The following is a 27,748-nucleotide window of genomic DNA, read 5'->3' as shown; positions in this document are numbered from 1 at the left end:
ATCTTTTGCCTAACAGGGGTTGCACACACAACCCTGAGATTAAGAGTCTCATGCTCTACTGACCAAACTATCCCAGGTCTGTTGCCTCTGCTAAGAGCTGATGAAGAGTAGAGAATCACAAATTTTCCATCACTCCTTCTAGTAGACCAACTTCCTTTGGCCTTCAGTTAACTATCACCTACCAGCAGCCATTCCATCAGGCTATCTGAAGTGTTTCCATCCCAGTTGGCCATTAAAAGAACAGGATTTTTAAAGAACTGCTGTGTGAGCTTGCTCTTCTCTTCTTTACTCCCTACCCCCTGCCCCTTTCCCTGTGCATAATGTTTTTCAGATTATAAACCTGAGGGCAGAAACTGTCTCACTACAGATTCTTGTAAGCCATTCTGAGGCTTCAGTTAACAAGTGAGGTGAAAATGCTTTAAATAAATCATATTCAGCTTGCCTGACTGACTTTTCTTTTTAGGGAAGGCTAACACAGAGACAGGTACAGTGGTACCTCGGGTTACATACGCTTCAGGTTACAGACGCTTCAGGTTACAGACTCCGCTAACTAACCCAGAAATATTACCTCGGGTTAAGAACTTTGCTTCAGGACGAGAACAGAAATCGTGCTCCAGCGGTGCAGCAGCAGCAGGAGGAGGAGGCCCCATTAGCTAAAGTGGTGCTTCAGGTTAAGAACAGTTTCAGGTAAAGAACGGACCTCCAGAATGAATTAAGTACTTAACCCGAGGTACCACTGTATAAGATGACAGAGACTTAAGATAGTATAAAAAAGGTAAAGGACCCCTGACAGTTAAGTCCAGATGCGGCGCTCATCTCGCTTCACTGGCCAGGGAGCCGACGTTTGTCTGCAGACAGTTTTTCCGGGTCATGTGGCCAGCATGTCTAAGCTGCTTCTGGCAAAAGCAGAGCAGCGCATGGAAACGCCATTTACCTTCCAGCCAGAGTGGTACCTATTTATCTGCTTGCACTTTGATGTGCTTTCAAACTGCTAGGTTGGCAGGAGCTGGGACCGAGCAACAGGAGCTCACCCCGTCGCGGGGATTCGAACCGCTGGCCTTCTGATCGGCAAGCCCTAGGCTCAGTGATTTAGACCATAGCGCAAATAAATAAATAAATAGTTATTAGTTTATACAGACAACTTTATTCCAGAAAGATATTAAGTTTATTTATTTATTTATTTATTTATTTTAACCAGGCACATTTATCCCCCAGTACTACAAAATCATATTAAGCCATCTTTTATCTGGTGATAATTTAGCCATTACATTACATATATGTTAAATTGTTAAACAATATATACAGCATGTTAAGATGCCTAAAGATTGAGTAACCTTTCACCCATTCAAACTTCCTTTAGCTAACCCTTCCTTACCAATGTTCTCAGTTGACCAGTACCTTTACATATTAACTCAAGAATGCAGTGGAAAAGTCTGCAACTCATTTACTAGGTGAAAGGGAGCAATCCAACCCTTTCCCTAAATATACTTTTATTAGTATATGACACAACAAAAGCTTTTTTATTTCTTCACAATAGTTTCTGCAAGAAAAGCTAGAACAACCTCTCTTCAGCAGACTGCATTGTTAGCTAAATGAATCTTTGATTTCAGAGACAACAGATACAATATACTAGACAGAAAAACCAAATACCACGGCTTGTAAGTCTTCTCTGACACGGAAGCAGTTCAAAATAAAGATGGATGGAACAAGAGATCACAGGTCTTGTAACAGAAATGCGTGGCAGAGGATACAAATCCAGGCCTGCCTTCCTACAGGGTTAATAAGGGAAAATATTTGTAAGGCCAGCTCTGAGATTTATCTGTCTGCACCAGCTGTCAGTTCCAATTACTATTCATCATAGCAAAAGTCAAAATAACAGAAGAGAATATCATGGCCTAATTCATACACACAGAACACATTTACCAACTCCATCCTAAAACATTGTTCCAGGTGATATGCATGCTTGCTATCACATCTATGGTATATGTTTCATACATGCAAACTATCGTTTGGCATGGCTGTTAGTAAGCAGTATACATACATGCGATGTGGCACCAGAGGTACAAAGCAGGGATTCTGCTAGTGTAGCATCCACTACACATGACTAACATGAGCATGGGGTTGTCTCAAAACATTGTTGGTTCATTATATGAGGCAGGCCATACCCTAGATTTTTTCTTCTTCAACTGGACAGCTGGTTGATAGTTATGGTGGTAGTTACCATGTTGCCCTAGACCAACCATCTCCTGGTAACATTTGGACTGACTGCAGGGATAGAGGGACAATTAGGATGATCTACACAGACAGAGCTGTAACATTGAGTAACTCCTTGCATGAACAGAAGGACTTCAGCTTGCACCATTGGACGTTCTCCCTTCTCTCCTTGTGCTCCCCCCTAATCTGCTCTGAAGAACATTTGGGTGTGGTGCAGGGGACACATGGTGGGAGGAGAAGGGGGGGGAGTCCCACTGCTCAAAGCAAGAGTAATTCCATTTGCACAGTTATATACTAGTTGGATACGACTTACGGATTCTGGTGGATTCCTGAAGGGGGGTGGGTTTCCATGGATGGTGCCCCATCTTGGAATGGTGCAATGAAAAGGGCCATAAACACAGCTTTTTCTAAATGCCCTCTAGAGCACTACAACCCCTGGATGTCCTTGGTATAAAAGAGAACTCTAGGGGATAAAACTTCTAGCTAAAGTGAATGCAGCATAAACCTTGTAACAAATGGCAGGCACTTGGAAGCATTTCATAAAAGACTGCTGTTTAACTAGTGTTTGGCTCTCATACAAAACACTATTCTTTATACTAAGCTGATGTAAATTATTAATTATGGCACAACCAAAGCTCCTGTCCAGAAAAAAAAACTTGGGTTTTTTTGAGAGGGGACACCAACCCTGCAAACAATCAAAATCTGGGATGGGTATTCCATAACTTGGTTACCACTAAAACTCAGCACAGTAGTTAGGAATTTAACTAAAACACCTGTGTTATATTACATCTTTGAATTACATCTTCTCTCACACTGGGTGGACTTACTGTTTTAAAGGATGGTTCTGGCCATCAGTAGTTGCATCAGGCACTTTTGTTTATCAGGAATATTTACTTACACTATTTATATTCCACCTAATAACAAGTTATCTGAGCAGTTTAAAGTCCAAGAGCTGAGTGATGAGCCTTGGGGCTGGAATACAGTCCCCCTTCAAGTTTCCCTCAAGTACTTTTCCCTGCCTAGAACATGTCCTTGAACTATTTAAATGCCTCTTGCTTGCTTGGAAGAGGAACGGAACACACGTGTCCATGTGTGTGTGTGTGTGTGTGTGTGTGTGCGCGCGCACGCGCGTGTGTGCATGCATGTGTGAGAGAGACTGACTTTTGCATGATGGGAATTTCAGCTAGCTATACAAAGACGATAGTCACATTGCTAGCTCCACTGACCTCTGGCATGCACCCCTCAGAAAGTTACCCATGAGGGGACGCAGCCTTTGGGCTGAAAAAGATCCCCCTACCACTGCCCATGAGAATACAAAACACACATAGAACCAAAAGCCAATAAAAATAAGAGAAGAATAATTCCAAAGTAAAACCAGTGACAGGGAACAACCATAGTGCAAATGATCTTTAAAAACACTAAACATTTGAGACCTGGTGCCCAAAAGATCACAATGTAGACACCAAGTGATCCACCCAAGAAGGGCTTTTGACAAACAGGCAGCACCACAGTGAACCTTCTCTCTCTAGTAGGCAGCCACCTAATATGTACCAAACACTTTTCATCCCATCTCCTTCCCAGACACCTTTTCAATAACTCCCTACCACATCTTGGTGTTGTGGTCCAACTGAAGCTTTATTTTAAATGGCTGTATAATTGTGAATCAATTTTTGATGGCGTATTTCTAAACAAAGAAGCAAAATAAAATTCAGCCCCAAATCAACAAGCACCAATAATATTTAGGACAATTCTGAGAGGTGTCAAGACACTTCGTGGCAGAGTCAGCTAGAAATCACCACAAACTGGGATACAGGAAGGTACCCATTTTAATATGGAACTTAACACAAAGTCCTTCAGAAGGGGCAAGTAACTGTGCCAAGCAAATGGAGAAAGAAGATCTACAAATCATTAGCATTACCAGTGATAAAAGGTATACCAAAGTTTAAAAACTGTTAATTCACATCTTCATTGCTAGGAATGCTTTTTATAATACTTAATGGATATTTCTTTGCATTTCCCTGCCGGAAGCATAAGGAAGTTGGATACACAGCATATTCCAGATAATCAACCTTATGTTGAAAAGTGAGCTCATTCATTATACTGTAAAGAAGATGAGTCACTGGTTAAAGCAAGGTATTTTACCTAAAGCAAGTTTAAATCAGATGGGGAGATTCGTGTGCACACATAGTGTCAGTGAACATCAATTTTGATTTTCACTGAAGAGATTTTTGTATACAGACACATCAACATTCTTTCCACTCCTCACTGCAACCTTGGCTAATGCTCCTTAATAGAACTAGAAAAACACAAGTTATGAAACCAACCGTTGCAGATGACCTGTAATAACACCTTCCTGATTGCTTTTTTGTTTTAACAACTTTGCTAAAAGCTTGAGAATGCACTGTTGCTAGGAAGAGCCACTCCCCAACACAGTTGTTCGTGTGAGTTGGTTTGTGCGGCAATTCATTCACAGACTCAGGCTTGTTTTCAAAACCTCAGTGCCTTTATCTGGGGTGAGAGTAAGATCTGTCTGCTCAAGTACAGCGTCAAAGTGCTACCTTCACAAACACATCCCTAGAACTGTGAATGGATAACAATAAAGATGGAGTCACAAATTACTCTACACCTATTATTATAATTAAAAGGCACCTGCTCTTTTCATCACTGGCCAATAGTATCACAACGGAAAGCATTCCATTTCTATGAGATGACAAATGCCTATCCTAGGAGCTGCAAGAGGTGGAGGAAGCAAACTATCCCTTAGCTGCTTTTCAAAATCAGATGGCAAGAGGCACTTCATGCAGGCAAGACCAGACATAGAAGAGCCACATCCATGGCTTGAATAGTAACAGGAAGCTGGAATATAAACTGTCCTCCCTCCTTCGAAGTGCATCATTCAGGCACAAAGGCTGAACAGGGCCTAGGCCCTGCCAGTTGAAGGGCCTAGCAATGCGAACATGGAATTGGTGAAATATCATAACCAATTTCATCATAAAGTGAAGAGCCACATATGTCAAAAGTTACATTATATAAAATTGGGGGGGGGAGAGATCTCTCTGCTCCCAACCCACAAGGCCTTGAACCAAAGCTTCATATTCTCAGAATATGCCTCAATAACTATAAAGAAAGCTGAGAATTAAAGCAATACTTTATGAATATACAGTCCTTGGCCTTTCGAAGGAATGCTGGCGCTTACGAGGCCAACCCACATTTTCTTAGCTAGGAAAGGCCAATAAATCCTAAATTGAGATAACTAGCAGAAATCACTTATGGTGCTTGTGAAAAACCAGTGTTCTGATATTTGAAAGTCATAAAATAATTGACTCTTTTTCCAGGAAAAAATTCTGTGCAAATTAGGGTAATTACCCACAGGGAAATTTGCTACGGGTAAACTTGCATTAGAATATTTTCAGTTTTCATGGTAAAAAAATTTGGTGCCCTAGAGAGTGATCTAATTTAGCATGTTTCTTTTTCTTGCATTTAATAAGAAAAGCAATTAACATTTGCTCTTGGTTACCAATGAACTCCTCCTGCCAACCTAGCAGTTCGAAAGCACGTCAAAGTGCAAGTAGATAAATAGGTACCACTCCGGCGGGAAGGTAAATGGTGTTTCCTTGCGCTGCTCTGGTTCACCAGAAGCGGCTTAGTCATGCTGGCCACATGACCCGGAAGCTGTACGCCGGCTCCCTCGGCCAATAAAGCGAGATGAGCACCGCAACCCCAGAGTTGGTCATGACTGGACCTAATGGTCAGGGGTCCCTTTACCTTTACTAATGAACTCAAGTGTGTACAAGAGTGATGCTGAGTAAAGGAGCGCACTATATCAGTGTTTCCCAACCACTGTTCCGCGGCACACTAGTGTGCCGCGAGATGTTGCCTGGTGTGCCGCGGGAAAAATTAAAAAATTCGAAAGATAGCTTCATATCCGGAGAGGCGGCCTTCAGGCGAGTTTTAATTTTAATTTTCCTTCTCCCACTTAATGCCCCACGCTCGCCCGAGCAGCTTGCAGTCCTCGGTAACCACGGCGACCCGAGGGAGGGGAGGGAACAGGGAAGTCGAGGGCGGCAGCGAGCCGCGATGACGTCAGTGGGCCGCGCCGCCTCGCCCTGGCACAGTGTGAGAGCCCCGGCTAGTGGCGCAAGCTTCGGAATAAGTGGGATCCGCGTGCGCGAGACCGAGATCGCGGGTAAGGAGCTTGGCCCTAGGCAGGAGGAAGCGGGGCCGCGCGTGCGGGCCACATCCCCACAGGGAGCAAGCCTCCCCCGGCCCACCACTCCAGGCAGGTCCACTCGCATGAGGGGGCGGCGATGGCGACGGCCAGCAGCTTGCCTGCAATGCCATCCCTCGAGCAGGCGAGGAGCCCAGAGGCTACCAGATGCGAGTCCTCTTTCCCACCCTGCTTGGGAGTCCAGAGCACTTGGTCGCATTCAGGATCTAGAGTGGGGAAGCGGGGCTTGTGTCTGGGCTGGACACATTGGGCTGCCTGTGCCGTTCGACCTGCGGGGAGAAATCAGGGTGGGAGTCACGACCGTGAGGCAGGGCTGCCAAGTGTGGCAGAAGAGGACATGGCCGTCGCACCTGTCCTTAGGTAGGAGCTTCTTCCGTGTCGACCTGCTGCCCTAAAGTCTTGGCTTTCTGGCGGTTGGCACAGAAGGAAGGCAAGGGGGAGGGGAAAAAATTGAAACTTACACTTTCGTGCGTCCCTCCCGGCGTGACGCTGCACGCTGACGTCACGGGGCTGTAATGGTGGTGTGCCTCGAGATTTTTTTCATGAAACAAGTGTGCCTTTGCCCAAAAAAGGTTGGGAAACACTGCTCTATATACCTTTATTATTGTGGAATAAAGAACAACCCTTTTAACATAAGTAGCATCTAGCAATCCTATAAGTTTTCTTGAGTAGGCATTAATAAGATGGCGCTTTGTTTTATTTTCTGTTTTCACCAACAGGTTCTACAGTCAAATTCTATGAATGTGTCCTTAGAAATTCCCATGAGTCCAATGGATCAACTCTCAAGTAAGTGTACATTGGATGACAGCCTATTCCCATGTGTAAAATTGCCCTAAAAATGTGGAGGCACACCTTCCATTCTAAAAGCAAACCCAATTCAACCTAAAAAGTGTCACTTCCATATACTTGTACGTAGAACTTCACAGTATAGCTCACTTTAACTGGCCTCCTGCTGAAACAATCTGAGGGATTTTATATTATAAATCATATTTTTATTCCAATTCATCTTTGACATTCTCAATCATTAATACGTATCAGAATTACATCCACAGTTGGAATACTCTTTGGAAGAATGGAAACAGCCAAATCCTTTACTATTCAAACATGCTTAAAAGCATGCCCTATGGAGTGATCAAGATGTAGTAAAAGATTTGTCCACACTAGGAAATGATTCTTATAGCGTGAGTGACTCTTCCCTTGCCGCCTAACTCAAATAAACATGTGAACGGCCTCCCCTGCAAGTATTCCAATGAGACTGGCAAATGGTCCTCCTGGCTTAACCACAGTGCTCTTCTGTTGGTCACTGAAGCTAGTTCTAATCCCACAGAATTCTTGCGTTATACTTTAATTCATGCAACTTTCCCAAATCCCTATTAAATCAATAGTGCAATATAGCCAGTCTTGAGCCCTTTTAAGCTGTTTTATGCACTTCTAATCAATATTTTTGCAGGTGGATTGCATTGGGGTGGCAAGCTCCCACCTCCAATGAATGTGTGTTCATTGAGAAGATCTGTACACACAGAAAGCTCTTCTCTGTACTATTGGGAAGCTTGGAAAAGCAGAGGGTCTGAATATGCCGTGGTTCGAGTCCACTGCACATACATTTACACACTCAGGAGGTCTTTGCAGTCACTACAATGATTAGTACCGCTGTATGTGGTTCACTGTATATGTGTAAGGTATCTTCAAACAGCTCTTTAACTACTTTCACTTGCCAAATGCACTCTATCCATCGTGATCAAGGCCAAAATCCTCAAAACAAAACCTCTGGTTTTTCTTTAATTTAGCAAAAGGCTTTCATTAATGAGGAAGCATGCATATTTGCTGTAGTTAATCCTACACTAACCACAGTAAATTATGCACCAAGTTGATTAGAGTTCATCTATTAAGACCAGCTTCTTCCAATACCCAAAAGCCATTCTAACAATCCTCAGTACTGTTCTGAAGCAATATGAACTTTAGCAAGGCAAAAGGAAAACCCATTGCTTTTATCATGGTATTTTGCATTTCATTGCAATGAAGACATTTCCTGAAGGCTCAGAACTAGATGGGAATTTGGGTTGGGGAAGAAAAAGACAAAATGTCACGGGCATTTAAAAAACCAAAACAAGTTTGAAGATAACAAATAAGCATCCAAACAGAACAACCATTAAGTATAAAAACAACCATTAAGTATAAAATAAAGCAGATGGAAAGTCCAATAAAATACATAAGGATTAGTTTTATAGAGAATTTCCATTTGCTACATTGGGTGAATTGTTATTTTAAAACCTACAATTGGTTTAAATTGCAGTCTCCTAGATTTGGTAAAATCCCCATAATTAAAAAGGATTCCACACTCAGATTATGTTTCTTGTTTAATAAACTATGACTGTTTATCGTAAAAGACTTGAAAGCATGTCAGATTATGATAAACCTATATGGGCTGGCAAGAAGTCAAGAGTGAATTTAGCAGTGATACAAAAGAGCAGGGTGGAAAGGTATCGCTTTTGGAATATGCCTAGAAGTCTGAACAACAAGCGTCGCTTGGTCATTTGTTGTTCCACATCTCTATGACATGATGCAGAGCAGCACTGCATACTTACATAATAGCAACCCCTAAAACAAATGCTAAAGACACAGGTACAATATGAAATTAAATCCCAATTTCCCATCCAGAAAATTCATGTGAAACAATTTGATCTCCATAAGGAATTAGAGAATTTTGACATGAAAAACCCATAGACACACTGTACAAACCTATGGACCTTATCCATGGGGGGGGGGGAGCCCTCCTTTGATTAAATTGCCTCAAAGAGATGAAAGCTGTAGTAGCATCAGTCTTGCTTGTGCCTCCCCAATGAATTATCGGACAGATCAGAATGTAGGCATGGCTGTAGCCAGGATTTATGTTAGGGGGCAGGCTTTATGTTATGAGGGGGCAGAACCTCAGTTAGTGGAATACTTTTTGCTTAATTTAGGGGGGCAGTTCCCCCCCGTCCCCCACCTTGGCTACACCCATGGATGTAGGAGAGTCACCAACAAATCAGAGGGTGGGAGAAGTGAGACTTAGGAGAAGGTAACACCATAAGGATTGTGCCTTTTGATCATAAAAAAATTATCAAGGTGACCCTTAACTTTGTTATTTGATTAGCCATGTACTACCCAAGTACTAAAATTCATAATAACTTCAGATATCTTTCGGTAAAGAGTGAAGACCAGTCTCCTGCAACTAGTTGTCTAGCCTTAGGGCTCATCCACTCTGCCACTTGTGCCGGGCCTAGAAAACACGGGTCTAAGCAGTTTTCTGCTTGATCTACAACTTCCCAGGGAAAACCAGCCTGGGAATAAATGGCAATCTGGGAAAATGCTGAATTGCTGTTTGCTCCAACTGAGCACTAAAGAGTGGTTTTCCCGAGGGAAAGCAGCAGAACAAGAGGAAGTGTAGACAAACCTTTAGACAGGGTTTGACATTAGAAGAATACACGGTTTCAGCAAGCCCATAATAAACCGAAGTCAATAACTTTTCTTGCTATAGTGTTATAGCTGAGAACAGGAGCAAGAATTTAACCTGCGTGAGTGGCTTGCTGCCATAGGTGTGTAACAGAGCTTTACCCGGACCAGAAGGAGGCCAGGCCACTTCAGTTCACAATATTGTTCTCATTCAAAAAGATCTATAAATGTGCAAATCCTAACAGTTGAGTTTGGGATCTGGCCTTGCATTCAATCCCCCATCTCCCAAGAACCACTCAAAACAAAACAAAAATAGAAAACAACTATATAATTAAGTCTTTTCATTAAAAAAGCAAACCAAATTCTTTTTCTAGGACACTGAGTTCCTTTACCCAAGAAGGATTATCCTTGCATCATAACACCCTTCGTCCTGCAACCTTTTATTTCCTGCCCCAGTTTGAACATTTCAGTGTGTTTAGACTAATGCCCTGCCTTTAAAAAATATGTATCTGTCACTCTCTCCTTCAGAGGAACATAGCATTAAATTACCCAAGTTCTCTTATCTGACATTGCATCTCCTAGGTAACCAATAAGAACAACACTTTTCTTTCAGATACTGAATTACTATTTGTCCAATATTTACCCAACTAGCTAAGAAGGACATGATAACAGAGCGACACAGATACTGTATCTGTGCAAAGAGGGTAATGCAGAAACAATGGAGTAAGAGAAAGATCAGAAAAAGAGCTTTGTTCTTGCTAACAAACACATACATACCTGTCATGCTGAATTTTAATATCCAATGATGCAATCAACTCAAGTGGTATTCTATCCCTACTTAAGGGTGCAAGGGCCAGGCAAGTATAATCTTTCCATTCAGATCTTCACCAAACACAGCTGGGGTGACATTCACTCAAAAAAAACCCCTTGCAACTCAAGGTTTATTAACATGCCACAGAAACTCATCAAATAGGGTGCCTGAATGCCTCCAGGTGGAAAGAATTCAAGCGCATATCTGGAAACTTAGGTTTGTGCAATTAAGATTATTGTTAATTCTTTTTATCAGTAATTTGTTAATTGCCCAAATTATATGCAGAACTGATTGAGCTCTGGTGGCAAACCTAGGACAGTATCCAGAGTATCTTGCTGACTCTTCATTTATAACAAGTTTTCAAACAATTGACTATGGGGCAATGGAAAAAGTACATTCAATATGATACCAGACACAGCTGTGTTTCTCTTGTAGAATCAAGGCACATACCATCTATCATGTATTGGTATGGGATTATCCCATGGAGAAGCAGCCCACATCATTGTTCAAATGAAGCCAAATATGGGAACATAGGGTGGGAATCTTAAGGCCAGAAGTAGGAGCTTTGATATTGACTTATTTCTTCTGGATATATTTCTTCTGTCATTGTTTTGACATGAATGTAGCCTTGGTTTATTTTATATATGCTGCATTTTGTTATATTAACCATTCTGCTATTTTGTGCTAAGCTGGATTGTTTTCTGTTTGTTGTTCGCCTCTTGTGGCTTCTCTTGGGAAAGAAAAGGGGGATATAATCAGTAAATTAAACCATGGAAGTACTTCCCTGTTGCTGGGTTATGGAGTCACTTAAGTGGGTAGATGCTGAAAGGCAGAGCAAACCAGATCTGACACTATTGCCGTTATTGAATGAAGGCACAGCAGACTCTATGCTGGCACTAGTGAATGACCAGCATTCAAAATTTCAAATATGCTCCATTCATCAGTATGCTACATTTTTGTCCTCACGGCACTATCAGAAAACATTCATCCAGGCTAGGGTGGGAAAACTTGTAATCCTTCAAGAGGCTGCTGAACTTCCAGCTTCTATCAGCTCCAACTTGCATGGCCGATACCAGGGACAATAGGAGCCAACAAGATATGGAGTTCCACAGGCTTCCAACCCTAGAGCTAGGCAGCACACTCTTCCCGCCGCCCCCTGTAACCTCTTGTCTTCATGCCTTGTAATTATAACAAGACATTTGCTTCCTGAAGCAGAGAAGCAATTTGCTTCAATAAATGAGACAAGATGCAGTCCTGAATAATTTGTAGATAGTGGGTGAAATCCAATGGTGCTGTTCCATTAGTGAAATAGCTTTTGTTCCAGTAATGCTAACATAAGAAATGGTGAGCCTGTTTCCTCAAATTCCCCCATCCCTTCCAGCTTCCTCCCCTACCCTTCTGGACAGTGCCCTAAACCTTTGGAACAGAATTTTGGGGGTGCAGGGGGATTTGGATAAGATGTCCTCCCCTCCTCTTACACAGAAGCATTCGAGGGGGGAGAAGTTGCATTATCCTTAGGCCATGGGTCCACCTAGATCAGGATTGTCGATATCATCTAGCAGCATCTCTGCTGGATTTTCAAAAGGTCTCTCTCCCAGTCCTATCTGAGGATGGCAGATGTTGAACCTGGGAAGTTCATTACTTGGCCTGGATAGCTCAGTTGGTTTGAGCTTGGGGCTGATAACACCAAGGTTGCAGGTTTGATTCCCATATGGGACAGCTGCATATTCCTGCCTTGCAGGGCTTGAACTAGATGATCGCCAGGGTCCCTTCCAATTCTACAGTTCTTTTTTTTTAAATGATATTTATTACTTTTTCAACATTTTCAACACAACACTACAAACAAAAAAAGAGAAAAAACAATACAAATACAATACAAAAATGCTACATGAACTAACAAAACAAAACAAAAACCAACAAAAACAATTTAAAAATACCTCAAACATTTTCAATATCTTATATTTCATTCACTTATTTCCGGCGACCTCCTCACACCTCCCTTTTTGTATTCCACTTCTATTAATTGTTTCAGCAATTCCTTTCCATCTTACTCTGTTTTCTATCCTATAATTATCTTAACACATTCTTGCCTTATTTTTTCCTTTAATTTTCTATTAATCTATTTATACTTAATTCCTTATAACATTTCTACTATATCCATATAACTTCATTCCAACATTTTTCTAACATTCCTTAATTTTACAATATTTCTATAAATAGTCTATAAACTTTTTCCAATCTTCTTCCACCGACTCTTCTCCCTGGTCTCGGATCTTGCCAGTCATTTCCGCCAATTCCATATAGTCCATCAACTTCGTCTGCCATTGTCCAACACTTCAGTGTTTTCAAGAAGCAGCCATTCTCTCAACCAGCAAAAAGCAGATGGTTCACAACGAAATTTAAAGGTCTGACAGGGCAGGTCCACCTCCTTCTTTGGCATCCATCAATATCTTAAGTTTTACTCAAGGCTTCCTGCCCTGCCAAACAACTCCAAAAACATCCCTCTGCCACCTCCTGAAACAATCCATCCCATCCAAAGCTTGCAATGTTTGAAACAAAAACAACATCCCCAGCAACACAGCAGCCCTCATCCCCACCACAGTAACTCGGCCCAACAGTAACAACTTCTGATTTGTCCATATTTCCAAATCCCCCTTCTCTTCAATCCACCATCCTTCACAGTTATCCTTAAACAGATTCACAATTTTGGCGGTCATACTAACCCCCAAATACCTCTCTTTCTCAACCGATGTTAGTCCTGTCACCTCCTGAAACTCTGTCAAGCTTTCCTTTTCCAGTTCAGATAGGGCTCTGGTCCTCAAATTCATCTGTTCTTCTTTAAGTTCAATCATAACGAATGTCAGCATATGTTCATCAGTTTGTATGGATGGGACTCTCCTCTCCAGTTGAATTGCTTTAAATTCAGCAGCAAGGGTTTTTTCCCTGACTTCATCTGCAGTTTGCCGTATCAGAGTAGATTCCTGTGTCAGTTTCTGGGTGGTTTCTGAATTGGTATTCACCTTCTGTCCCAAGTTATTTAAACTTTCTACGATTAAGTCAATTTCAATATTTGCAGCATCCATTTTCACATTTATCACATCTGTTTTCTTGTGAAGTTGTTCCAGCGAATCGTTTATTTTCAATAATGCAGCCACTAAGGCCTCTTCTGTCAACATCCCGACTGTTTTTTCCTTTCCATTTGCCATAACACTTAAGAGATTCAAGGTCAATTCCAAAGTCTCACACTTTATTATCTTGCAGCTGGAAATTCCCCTAGCCAAGCTCCTGTAAAGTAACCAATTTCAAAAGCTTCCACTAGGGGAAAACAGTTTCTATTTGTATCGGTCAGTATGTCCTCTTTTAAACACAGTTTCAATAATCCAAAGTTAGTTTCAATTTTCAGTTACTTTCCTCCTTTTTTTTTTTTTTTTTTTGAAAACAACCGGAGACAGTAGAAACAATGTATTCTCTTGTTTAGCTACCTGTCAATGAACGTTCTAAACGCTGTCAATGGACGTTCCAAAAAACATCAATCCTGCTAGCAGCCCGTTTCCAGGGTCAGAGCGGCGGTATTTTAACTCTCTTAACTCTCTCCTACAGGCATATTCAGTCCACCACTCCCCCCCCCTCTTCTCCTGTCTCCAAAAAGGGGGGGGGTAGTTATTTACCAATGGAAATTTAGTTTTTTACAAAAGACTTTCCAAGACTTTAGCTTGCAGCCTCCTTGCTTCAGTTTATCTACAAAAGAGGGAGGCGGACTTCCTGTATTGAACCTCCCCGTTTCGATGCCAGATTAGACGTTTAAAAATCCAATTCTTCCCAATTCAGCTCTACTCACGGGTAATTACTTTAGAGTCAAATTGTCCACAGGAAAAAGTCAGTGCTCTCTGACAACAGCTATGCGGCTTCGCTCCGTGGAAGAAGCAGACGATTCAAAGCACCGCGCCACTCACCCCACATCGCTCCGGATCCCCGAAACCGGGTTTCCCCGCGAGTAGGGGAGGCGCAAAAGGTGCCCGCCGAATCCCACGTTCACAGGCTTCTCCCACCTGTGATTTTTATGGGTCTCCACCTTCGCCGTGGTGGTTCAGACCCAAATTCCCACGGGGCAAATTCCTCCCGATCAGAGGAATTCAGCCATTGCCGGAGGCACCAACCCGGAAGTCCCAATTCTACAGTTCTATGATTCTGCATGCAAAGCAGATTGTCTCCTGCTGAGCCACAACCCTTCCCACTTTTACATTAGTGGAAGCATTTTTTGGATCAAAAACCATGAAATACTTCCATCCAGCATTTTAAAGGCTACATTCATTGTAAATTAATACATTAAAATAATAAAATAAAGTTACACTATAGTTGAAAGCACTGTATTTTCTCATCCTTACAAGATGGGGAGAAATGAGAAAATGTATCTGCTTGTTGCTGCTTATTTCCTGAAAGATACACTGAATATAATGGGAAACAGCTTCATTATTTCCCCTTTTTGCTTTCAACAATATAACAATTCATGCATAAGGGGACAGAATACTTTCAGCATTTAAAGAAGCACTTAAGACATATTTTGAACTAATTTCTTCAGTACAATGGGCTTAAAGCCACCTGTTCCACAGAAACTCTGCCGGGCTGAAATAACCCTCCACCCACAGTTAGATATACCAAGTCCCATTTAAATAATTGGGATGTCAGCACGTTAACAGAGCACTCAACAGCTGCAACTAGGTTCAGTAAGCCTGTCAAAATTGCTACTTAGGAAGGCTCAACATGAAGGCTATAAGCCTAAACCCATTTACTCAGAAATGAACTCCACTGAAATCAGTGCAACTTGTTTCCAAGGACTGTAGTTAGTATCAGGTTATATAATCACATGCTTCTTTGATACAGACAAGATCCATGGCATGATCCAGCCCATGCTAAGCAAGTAGGTGTGCTGCTGGTTTTAACAGGAGTGATGAAAGAGGGAAAAGTTTGCCCCAATTGATGAACCGATACTTATCATTCCTTCTCCATTATTAAGCAAACGTGCAATGTAAGTATAGTACAATATGTGACTTGCATGCATCTGTTCACAATTTTGCAAAAAGCCATATAACTGGACATTCAGAGGTTACGAGACTAAGTAATACAGCAATACATAAGCGCAAAACCAAATTGATAGTTGGTTTTTAGGCACAATTATTGATTCTGGATTCCACTGGATAATTACATAGTAGTAGAATGAAGAATAGCTAAATAATTAAATGCCAAAGTTCAGTCCTGAGGAACTTGAGGCAAATTCTATCAACAAATGTTTAGAATAAGTCAATTCTGACATTTTGGCTATGGGTTCAAATTTCAGCTTCAAATCTGCCGCATGTACAAGGCAGTGATTAGATAGGCAGATTGCTCTTACTCCCTTCTGCAGTTGTAATGAAGCAAACACCTACAAAACAAGATCTTATGCAATGCAAGGAAGAACAGCACAAAACTGCATCAGTGTTATAAACTGGTTGCCAGATTTAAAGATGTTAATGTCTGCTACCCTCTTTAAAGGAAAAATGGATCATTTAAAAAAGTATTCCTGTACCAAGTCAGGGACTCCTTTTGGAAGCAGATGGCTGTCGTTGTTTTGGCACAGGAATGGGGCCAGCTGTTGGTGCCAGCATCTGATCCTATATTCTGTCCTGTGTGGCATGCTTTCTAAATGCTACAGTCTAAATAAAAAACTTCCCATTTAGGGAGCTAAGTGACATTTTCATTTATCAAAACACTTGGTAACATGCATCATTTACAAGGCTCATCTTCGTTACATTTTTAACAAACTGATAAAATGGCAATGTTGGGGAATGAATAAGATATGACTAACAAAGCCCAAAATGTGCAATAAAGGCTGATATTTATACCAGAAAACTGCACATGCATTAGAAAAAACTACAAGTGACTGGGAGCCAATGTGCTTAAGAGCATATCTGCAGCCTAAAAAAGCTGATTGCAAAGAGCACATTTTTGGCAACATGTCAACACCCTATAGCATGGGTAGGCAAGCTAAGGCCTGGGGGCCAGATCCAACCCAATCGCCTTCTAATTCTGGCCTGCGGGCGGTCCAGGAATCAGCATGTTTTTACATGAGTAGAATGTGTCCTTTTATTTAAAATGCATCTCTGGGTTATTTGTGGGGCATAGGAATTTGTTCATCCCCCCCCCCAATATAGTCCAGCCCCCCACAAGGTCTGAGGGACAGTGGACCAGCCCCCTGCTGAAAATGTTTGCTGACCCCCTGCCCTATATATAGGTTACTACTGTGAGAACATCCACCACCACACCTGCATGTTTGTCATCAGCATATTTCTGACAACATACTCCAAAACACTGGATAACCCCACTTAGCAGTTTCATGTAAATGTTAAACAGCATGGGGGAGAAATTCAAACCCCCACATGGAAACTCCATGTAACTGAAGAACACTCACCAAGCATCACCCTCTGGTAATGATCACCCAAGGAGGAATGGAACCGCCACAAAGCAGTGCCACCCACCCCAACTCAAACAGCTGCTACAGAAGGATACCACAGTTGATATTGAAAGCCACTGAGAGCAGAGGCTGATTTAGGAGAGCGCAACCGATACAGTCACACTGGGCGCAGAGCCTCAGGGACGCTGCAGGGGACGGCACAACTAAGATGTAGAATGGAAGGCAAGGAGCACCAAATTTTGGAGTTGCACAGGGCATTGCTGAAATCTGAGACCCCAAGGTCCGCCACAGCTGAGAAGCTGAGGAGAATTGACAGGAATATATTTCCCCATTTCCCCTCTCTCTCCCCCGACAGAGGTCATCATACAGGGCAATCAAAGCAGTTTCTGTCAGAAGCCATAGCTGGGGGGGGGGGGACTAGCCAGGATTCCCCCCCCCCAGTGAAGCCTGCCATTGAGGCTGCCACCTTGTGTATGTACACCAGTAGTTTTCAACCAGTGTGCTGTGGCACCCTGGGGTGCCTTGAATTGTGGTCAGGGGTGCCTCAGGCAACTAGCCTCTGTCCCTCTTCCCTTCCCTACTTCCTCTGATGGTGTCTCTGCTTCCCAAAGGCTTGTGCGGCTGTTTGTTGCAGCAGCCCTGGCTACAAGTTCAGCAGGTGAATGGTGCCTCTGGGGCTGGCCAGGGGGTGCTGCTGCCAGGAGCTGAGGTAGCCTCTAAGTAAGTAAGAAGGTGAGGGAGCCCTGCCAGCCCTTGTTGTTGGGAATGGACAGACAAGTCCCATGCCCCTGTGGAGCAGTGTGAAGAGGCACCTCTCTTTGGAACAGGGGGGCAGCTCAAAGACCAGGGGCAGCAGTAGCAGCTGCCCAGAGGACTCCCAAGGAGAGGGGAGAGAGGAGGTGGACACTCTACAAGGAAGCGTGTTCAAAAAAGCATGAGAGGCTGCTAGCTCTGCAGGAAAGGGATGACATAACTGGACTTCTGAGCCTCATGGGGTGCCGCAGAAAGAACACAGTTGATCAAGGCAGCCGTGGAATCAAAAAGGTTTAAAACCTCTGGCATACACAAATGTGCATCTTTGACTTGGGAGAAATAATGCCTAGTTTCGCCCCTGGTTTCTGCACCAAAACTGAGTTTAAACCCTGATTGAAATGAATCTAGAAAATCAGTTTCCTCCAAGAACTGTTCCCTCCCTGCTGGTTTCTAATCAGCCAAGAGGAACAAGGATCCAGAGCACACACAAGTGGTCACCCTGACCTATCCAAGCACCTTGTCCACAGTCTCCAGCCTTACTAACTGAAATACAGAAATTGTGGTGTTGAAATCTTACTGTGTAATCGTTTGCATGACTATTCAGAAGAATGCATCACCAAGTTATATAGGACTTGCTTCGGGCAATACAGGATACTGTGTAGATATAGGATGGCAGGTCAGCTTAGATTAAACAGAGGACTTCACAACCAGCTCTCAGAATACTGGGGGAAAGGCTGCTCTCTCCCTCCCATGTAACTGGTTCTAATCTTCGCCCTGCACTCATATTGAAGCTTTTGCACAAGTCCCTAAGACAGCATGGAGATGGAAGGTGCAATGTTAAATCTTGTAGTCCTCTTCCCAAGTTAGTACTCCACATGAAGCCCTTTCCAAAGTGCAGGTTCTGATGATACACGCTACCGCCCCCACCGAAAACAACGCATGCCAATCTGTTCCTTTCCTAGAGGAACTGTGTACAGTCATTTTGAACAAATCACGAAAAAGAGCTGGAAGACAGCTGCTGCAACTGATTTGCTCCGTTCCAAATGTATCTTTTGCATGCAGCAAAGCACGTACTAGATCTCAAGCAGTAGGAGGACTCTCCCCCCCCCCGCCTCTACTTACCACTGTTTGCTCTGATGTTCTCCCTTAAAAACTGCCCACTGGAAAGATGATGGAGGCCAAAGCTCTTGGCGATCCTCTCGCACACGGTTCCTTTGCCGGAGCCCGGGGGACCCAAGACAACAGCTCGCAGAAGCTTGGAGGCCATTGCGCCCAATCTAGGAGAAGAAGCAAAGAGTCAAAACCGTGACGTCCAGCAAAACCTGCAAAGCAGAGTGCGGCTCCCATAACGCTCTGCCTTATCAGAGAATTGCATACGGTCCCGTCCTACGCTTCCTAACTGCCCTTGCTTCCGTGTCACAACACCCCCCCCCCCAGTACGGGGTGGGGGGGGAGGACATCCCAGATTTCAAATCATTCCAAGTCCGGAGCAAGCGCCACAGCAGTCGTTTCCGACCGTGTTGATCTAGCAAAACTTTCTTCCTCCCCGCCCATCACCTCCGGAGACGAGGCAGGAATGTTCCCCGCGAGGGGTGGGGAACGGAGAACTGAATGGTGGTTTGTCACTTCCAATCCCTTCCTCCCAGAGCCAGTTAAATAAATGCAGAGGCACAGAAAGCAATATGGAACACACAATTGCAAAAGTTTGAACGAGAGCTATGCCCGTGTGCACTCTCTCCCTTCCCCACCTCGCCTTTTTTGCACGTGGACAAAGTCTCCCCAAACGCCTTTTAAGCGGCAGCAGTGATTCCACAGAAATCAGTAATGAAACTTCCTTCGCGCCGTTATGAGTGAAAATTCAGCCCTGCCGTCCGCTAAAGCAGCAGGCTACAAAAAAGAGAGAGCCCCAAACACTAACTTGGCTTAGAGACCCTTAGAAAACTCCCAGAAAACTTTTGACGCCTGAACGGAGGGGGGGGGCGCAAGCAAGCAACGCGGTCCATTCTTTTATCCTAGTCGGGAAAACTGACACACGCCCAGATTTAAACAAAAATAGCCTGTTAAGGTAAAGAGAAAGAAAAGTCAACTCACCACTTCTTTGGAGCGTTATAAAAGAGAGGAGGGCCGAGGGAACACCAGGAAAGCAAATAAACCCGCAAAATGGCGTTTTTAAAATGTTCAACTGATTGTTTCACATGTTACCTCTCTATCCTGACATCCAATGAAAAAATACAAGCTCGCAATGCACCCCCCCTTGCTGTCCCGCTGCTCCGCCTGCGCCTTTAAGAGGAGAGAGTGAGCGCCTGCAAAGGCAAACTGCTGCTCTCAATTACTCATCCTGCCCGCGAAAGCAGCGGCGGCAGCAGCAGCCAGCCCAGCACATCATTAAAGCAAAGAAATGCCAGTTGTATGTAGACAACAGCGAAGAGAACTCCGCCCCTCGTAGGAAGCAAAGAACTTCGGGATTTGTAGTACTGATCTGCATTTTAAAAGCCTACCGTTCTTTAACCTCTGCCGCTCGGCTGGACTACGTATCCCAGCAGCCCAGTGGAAGTCGACCGTGTCCCGCCCTTCTCCACCCACCTTGCTTATAGGAAGACGCTGGAATGTAGGTGCAACTGGGCAATGTGTGATTTTTAAAATGGGGATTTTTGATACGTAGGCGCTGTTTCGTAATGTTACAAAGGATGGCGGGCGGGACAGCTCGTGCAAGAAATGTTTTTAATCAGCAGCGAATAGTCTAGAGGTAGAAGCAATCATTTTATCAAAAGCGTACTATTTGTTGTTAACTATTTGAAACCTGGAAGTTTGTTCCTCGGATGCAGAGTTTCTCCATCCCCTTTGCTAATTTTAAGGGTTGGAAACACAGTAGAGAAAAAGGAAGGCAGCGGGTCCCCCTACTGGCACCGAGTGAGTAGGGAACAATTATTTGGAGCCGGAATCCTGCTTACTCGGAAGTTGCCTTGATTTCTATTAGACGAGGCGGTATCATGCAGTTTGCACAGTATGACTTTTTAAAACAAAAAACACACCCATACATTAAGAAACAACCTTCTAACAAGACTGCTAATTGGTAGGTTTGCAACGTCTAGGAAGAGGACAAGACAAGTGGTGGAATTTTTAAAGAACAGCCACGGACATAGTCATTTCTATAAATTCTTCCTCCCCCCCCCCCAATCCTCGAAAATACATAAATAAAATTTTCATTGAGATGGATATAAATATTACAATTAATGCAGTTACATTTTTTTACATAAATATCACTACTCATTTAATAGATATCATTCAACATTAAAAGTTTCTGTATCCAAGTTCTGAGGGCAAAACACCTCCTGCAGAATGTACAACCTGACGCTTACGCTGTATAACAAAATACAAGCCACAAAGCTGAACTTGATACATATCTGCTCAAAAGAAAGTACATTGCAGCCTTGAAGTACTAACTTGGAGAGGCCCTGGGAGTCATTTTTATACCTGCTTTACAAGGGCCCTCACATCCCAAATTAGGAAATGCATGCAACCCTCTCATGCTGTGGATGCACAATCCCTAATAATAATTAAAATATGGACCCAGACAGGTGCCCAGCCTTATCCTTATACAATCCTTGGACTGAAGGAGCGTCTCCACCCCCATCGTTCAGCCCGGACGCTGAGGTCCAGCGCCGAGGGCCTTCTGGCGGTTCCCTCATTGCGAGAAGTGAGGCTACAGGGAACCAGACAGAGGGCCTTCTCGGTAGTGGCGCCCGCCCTGTGGAACGCCCTCCCATCAGATGTCAAAGAGATAAATAATTAACTGACATTCAGAAGACATCTTAAGGCAGCCCTGTTCAGGGAAGTTTTTAATATGTAACGCTGTACTGTTTTTAACACTGATTGGGAGCCGCCCTGAGTGGCTGGGGGAACTTAGCCAGATGGGCGGGGTATAAATAATAAATTATTATTATTATTAATATTACTACTACAGACAAAAACTAGAATTACAGTGGTACCTCGGGTTAAGAACTTAATTTGTTCTGGAGGTCCGTTCTTAACCTGAAACTGCTCTTAACCTGAGGTACCATTTTAGCTAATGGGGCCTACCACTGCCACCGTGCAATTTTTGTTCTCATCCTAAAGCAAAGGTACCCGAGGTACTATTTCTGGGTTAGCAGAGTCTGTAACCTGAAGCGTCTGTAATCCGTACCACTGTATAATGGAAATAATGTTTCAGACATCACATAATAACAAATTGAAAGGCAAGGAAGGAAAATAGAAACATTTAAGCAGTTTCTTCTGATGAATCACAAACATCTACATATGAGCTTCATATGCAGCATCGCTCATCATTCTCTGCTATCTTTTGAAGAAACAAGTTTGTTTTCAATTTGGAGGGGGGAATCTAACTACAAAACTGCAAGCCGTTTTGTGACATTTTAAAAATTTAAAATGCAATTGGTTACATAGCTACTCAGAAGCAAGTCCCCTTGAGTTCGAAAGTATTTACCTAGTAACAATACTTACCATGGAGTAAGTTCATAGGCGCCGACTCCATGGGGCTTGAGGGGGCCCGAGCCCCCTCAAAAATTCGTTTGGGGGGGCTCAGCCCCCCCAATAATCTCGGGCGGCGGTGGGCGCGTCCGCGGCTTTTATAGGGCGCCCGGCGCGCACCAGCTCGATAACGGGCACCGGCGCGGCAGGGGGCGGCGGGCCGGGGGAGGGGGGCGGCCGACCTGTCTCCTTGGCAACCCCATTGAGCAGCGCTGGCTCCCCCGGGAGGGCCATCCCCCCGCGCCGCCGATCGCCAACACCGCCGACGCTGTGGCTGCCCGAGCCCGAGCCTGAGCCCGAGCCCGAGCCAAAGCCCGAGCCCGTCAGGAAGGAAGGAAGGAAGGAGAAATGGGGAGGGAGACGAGGGAGGAAAATTGCGCGCAGGGTGAAGAAAGGAGAAGGGCGAACGAGACGAGCTTCCAACCCAAAAAAAGGGCTGGAAGACTGGGAGGATGAAGGATCGGGAAAGAAAGCGACGCCTTCCCCGCCCGCGACGTCGCCCGCTTGTCATTGGCAGCGCAGCGGGCGCCCAGAGGGGCTGGGCACCGGCGCAGGGCCGCTCCACAGCCGCGGAGGACAGGCAAGCTCGGGCAGGGACCCCCATGCGAATCTAAGACGGGGGAAGAGGGCAGAGCAAAGGGGGTCCCTTCCCCAACCTCCGGCTCTGAGACTTCCCTGCGCCCCAGAAAAGCGAAAGGATTTTCTCCTCTTCTTTTTTTATAAATATTTTATTAAGTTTTCAAATACAAAGTTAGAAACATACACTGAAGAAAAAAGTAAAAGAACAAGAAAAAGAAAAAAAGAAAAAGAAGAAAAGAAAACCAACCATTCAACACATTTTTTATATAACTAACTGGACTTCCTCGCATCTCCCTTACCCTGCATTCTTTATAATAAAGATATCAGCAAATTATTACCTTGTTTCGTACCTTATTTTGTACTTTTCAAATACTATACCTCTAAATTTAACATACTTTTCATCAGTTACTTATATCTTAAATTAAACATAGTATTACCTTAGATTTTGACCTTTTCTTACTTAAAATATAATTTCCTGTTTCCCAAATCTAATTGCTGAAGCTATAGTTTCCGAATCGTGTAAATTTTAAACATTCATACAACTTATATTGTTTTTGTAAATAGTCCTTAAAATTTTCCAGTCCTCTTCCGTTGTTTCTTCTCCCAAATCTCGGATTCTGCCAGTCATTTCAGCCAGTTCCATGTAGTCCATCAATTGCGTCTGCCACTGTTCCAGTGTGGGCAAATCTTGTGTCTTCCAATATTTTGCGATAAGTATTCTTGCTGCTGTAGTTGCATACATAAAGAAAGTTCTATCCTTCTTTAACACTTTCTGGCCAACAATGCCCATGAGGAAGGCCTCTGGTTTCTTGGGAAAGGTATACTTAAATACCTTTTTTAACTCATTATAGATCATTTCCCAGAAGGCCTTCACTTTTGGAAAAGTCCACCAGAGGTGAAAGAATGTCCCTTCAGCCTCCTTACATTTCCAACATTTATTATCAGACAGGTGATATATTTTTGCAAGCTTGACTGGGGTCATGTACCACCTATAAATCATTTTCATAATATTTTCCTTCAAGGCATTACATGCCGTGAATTTCATTCCGGTGGTCCATAACCTTTCCCAGTCCTCAAACATGATGTTATACCCAATATCCTGAGCCCATTTTATCATGGCTGATTTGACTGTCTCATCCTGAGTGATTTTCTCTTCAACCTGCCCTCCATCCTCTTGCAGAAAACTCTTTGCCTGCCCTGCCCGTATCTCGTTTTTGCTTTTTAATTCCACACACGCACCCTTCGGACTTCGTGGCAATCGGGCGCGCGGGTGCGTTTCCTAAGAGAGTGAGGACCCCCGCCTCCTCCCCACCTGCTCCCTCGCCAGCCAGCCAGCCGCGCGCCCTAGCCGGAGAGCCCCGGCCGTCCCCGTCGCGCAATCGGCTGGATCTCCCTTCAGCAGGCCGTGCTCACAACTCGGCCCAGGGACCCCCAGCAGCGGATCTCTGGCTCAGCTGAAGAATCCGGCAACAAGCCCCCTCCTCCCCAATCGCTCCGCCGAAATACGCTCCAAAACCCCCCAGATAGGCCGCCGGCCGCCAAGTCTAGTGGCGCCCTGAGCGAGGGTCTCTCCCCAACACCGCCACCTCGAACTGCGTTCTCCCAGCTACCCGAGCGAACCAGCGGCAGGACCCCGGTATGGGCCCCCCCAATATTTTTTATAAGTCGGCGCCCCTGAGTAAGTTGCATTTATTTCAATGGTGCTTGCTTCTGAGTAAACCTGTTTTAAGATTGCACTGATTGTTGATGATTCAAAGTTGATGAGAGGTCTAGAGGAGGCAACATGAGCTTGTGGAATGCTCTCCCCAGGGACCTTCAGCCGGCACCTTTGTTACATATCTTTAGGCAAAAACATTCTTCTTCTCCTAAGCCTTTGGCTAATTAAGCAGTCTATGGCCTTTTAAAGGGGGATTTGTTTGTTACTATGTAGTGCACTTTTGTGTTTTTATATTTTATATTATAAACTGTTCTGTGATTGTAGAGTTGGAAGGGATCCCCGAGGGTCATGTGGTCCAACCCTCTGCAATGCAGGAATCTCAACATGTGGCCCCCTTTCCAAGCTGAAAGCATACTGGACCCTGCTTAGCTTTGCAAATGTGCTAGCAGTTTTATTGCTGCACTACAGAGTGGTATAGAAATTGAATAAATGAACAAAATACTGTAAGCTAAGTACAAGTACAAATCTGTGGAATTTCACTCCACATTTTGTGGCTACTTGAGCATGCTTGGCATACATACTCGTCCTCTTTAGGCTGTGTGTGTATTAGCAGTAGAGAGATTCTCACACTCTCTTCACAAAAGGATGCTTCATAAAATAGTAATAAATCTGAGCACTGCTTTGAGTTTCTTACCACTTGGAGAATCATGGAACTGTTCATTTCTGCAGCACAAGAAACCTGGGAGAAATATCCCATGAGAAGAAGAAGAAGAAGAGAAGAAGAGTTTGGATTTGATATCCCGCCTTTCACTCCCTTTAAGGAGTCTCAAAGCGGCTAACATTCTCCTTTCCCTTCCTCCCCCACAACAAACACTCTGTGAGGTGAGTGGGGCTGAGAGACTTCATAGAAGTGTGACTGGCCCAAGGTCACCCAGCAGCTGCATGTGGAGGAGCGGAGACGCGAACCCGGTTCCCCAGATTACGTGACTACCGCTCTTAACCACTACACCACACTGGCTCTCATGAGGGATGTCTGAGAGGTCAAAGTGTGCTGTGGGCTATGCTGGTTGAACCTTTCTCAGTCATAGGGCTGCACTTCCTTCTGGACAACCTTCTGCAGCCTGCATAATAGTGGTGGTCAGGGCTGGACGACTCTGGGGTTGCGTGCTCATCTCACTCTATAGGCCGAGGGAGCCTGTGCTTGTCCACCGACAGCTTCCAGATCATGTTTACCTTCCAGCCGGAGTGGTACCTATTTATCTACTTGCACTTGACATGCTTTCGAACTGCTAGGTGGGCAGGAGCTGGGACTGAACAACGGGAGCTCACTCCATTGCGGGAATTTGAACCACTGATCGGCAAGCCCTAGGCTCTGTGGTTTAGACCACAGCGCTACCCGCATCCCAATGTGAATGTTAGGTTCCTACAATAGGCTACTTTCCGTATTCAGTCCCTCTCTGCCTCTCTATGACAAGAGTGGTTTAACAATCAATTGTTCTTCCCAGAGAGCTTTTGGAATTGAAGCTCTGTGAGGCAAATTGTCTCCTAACAACTCCTAGGACCCTTGACAAATTACAATAGCCAGGATCCTTGAGGGGAGGTGATGACTGTTTAAAGTAGTGTTATACTGCTTCAAATATATAGTGCAGATGGAACCTATAGGCAAGCAAAAAGCGTTAGGAGAATTCAAGGACACATTCCAGGCCAGTGAGGGATGTGGCTTGGGGAGAATCCTGAACACAGGTTAGACAGGCCAGGAAGGCTGCATTTGACCCCTGGTCCAGAGGCTCTGCATTCCTGTTTTAATGGAAGGTTTCCGTTCTAATGGTGCTGTTCACACTGCTGTTATATGCTGCCTGAACTTTTATTGCTTTATTTACACCACCTGAGCTTTTATATTTTGTTTTATAAAATGTAATGGCATGTTGGCATTCGTCTGCCTCGGGAGACAATGTAGGAGTTCTCCTTTGGGGGCAAAATCAAACTGTTGGAAGGTTGCAGTGCCTGCTGTGGCTGTAGAGACTGATAAGGAAGCGACATGTTTGTTGCAGCTGGGGAAGATGGCGGCAACTTCAGATGCACCATGGTGTTTCTTCTCTCTGAGCTCCTTCCAGCGCAGAGGCAAGAGCTTGCAAGGGCAATTGGCGGGGGTGGGGGGGACATTATTCGCACGGTGTTGTGCGTGCAATGGGAGGAGCCGGGGTGGAGCTGAATGCATCAGCAGCAAAATTTCAGTGGCCACTGGCTCCTCCTCCTCCTGCTGCTGCCACTGCCACTGGTGAGGGGCTCCTTTGGCCCTCCTTCCTCTCCACAGGAGAAGAAGGAGGAGGCAGCCACTGAAGCTGTGCACGTTTGAGGGGCTTACAGTGAAGATGCCATATGAACTGTCAAAGGTCCAACATACACCATTATGCTATTTTGTGTGAATACTGGATCTATGAAAGTTCATGGCTCATGCCAATATTTAAAATAGTAAAGGAGGCTGCAGCCCTTATTTGCATGTGTAAAGCTGCCACCAGAAATTAAACAGCCACAGAACTGTATGTCACCTGCACCCGAATGCTTTTTCAATGCAGTCAATTCACACCTTTGGTTCTGAGCATGAATACCAATTGTGAGGCACCACCAGTGTGTGTGTGTGTGTGTGTGTGTGTGTGTGTACACACATGTAAACTGACCCTTAATCCCTGGCATTCCGTCTTATTATTGATGTTTTAAAAAGCAGGAAAAGAAGCTGTTTACCATTGTGCTTCAAAACAGCAGCAGTTTCCGAAATCAAACAAAACCCAAGGGGTAGTGTTTAGTATCCTTAATGCATTTTGGAAGTAGAATTAAATGCCTTGAGTTGGTTCCCCAAGATGTCATGTTGCAGAAAGCCCTTTCGGGTGCCAAGGATGGAGCGAAGCCAATTTTGCTTTGATACCATCTGAACTGTCAATGACTCCGGGGTAAGCGACGCCTGCCCTGCGTCGTGTGGTCCTGGTCGGACACTTTAGCCACCAGCTGATCGGGTGTGCAGGTTAGAAGCGATGCGCCCTGTGTTTGCTGCCGCTCTGTCAGCTGAGACTCCCGCTTGGATAGGAGAGGGACCGAGACAAG

General features: G+C 44.3%; 1 protein-coding gene and 1 long non-coding RNA gene across 6 annotated transcripts in view; one reads left to right on the top strand and one right to left on the bottom strand.

Moving 5' to 3' along the window:
- The window catches only part of AK4 (adenylate kinase 4), a 32,921-nt gene extending 12,629 nt beyond the window's left edge, over window positions 1-20,292 (bottom strand). The window contains exons 1-2 of one of the 5 annotated variants that reach the window (XM_083510387.1): window positions 19,978-20,292; window positions 19,009-19,163 (exon numbers count right to left, since the gene is read on the bottom strand). In XM_083510387.1, coding sequence (XP_083366513.1) covers window positions 19,009-19,153 — 145 coding nt within the window. In that variant the 5' untranslated portion in view covers window positions 19,154-19,163; window positions 19,978-20,292. Of the gene's footprint in view, window positions 1-19,008; window positions 19,164-19,289; window positions 19,420-19,639; window positions 19,751-19,804; window positions 19,886-19,977 lie in introns of those variants that run through there. The other 4 variants (XM_083510388.1, XM_083510391.1, XM_083510389.1 and 1 more) reach the window with 4 other exon arrangements.
- The window catches only part of LOC310710040, a 131,080-nt gene that overhangs the window by 79,464 nt on the left and 23,868 nt on the right, over window positions 1-27,748 (top strand). The window contains exon 3 of the long non-coding RNA XR_014527747.1: window positions 7,162-7,228. This is a non-coding gene — a long non-coding RNA (uncharacterized lncRNA). The remainder of the gene's footprint in view (window positions 1-7,161; window positions 7,229-27,748) is intronic.

The sequence above is a fragment of the Podarcis liolepis genome (genome assembly GCF_965112155.1).
Source record: "Podarcis liolepis genome assembly, chromosome: 6".
Taxonomy (NCBI): Eukaryota; Metazoa; Chordata; class Lepidosauria; order Squamata; family Lacertidae; genus Podarcis; species Podarcis liolepis.
This window is presented reverse-complemented; position numbering and strand designations above follow the sequence as displayed.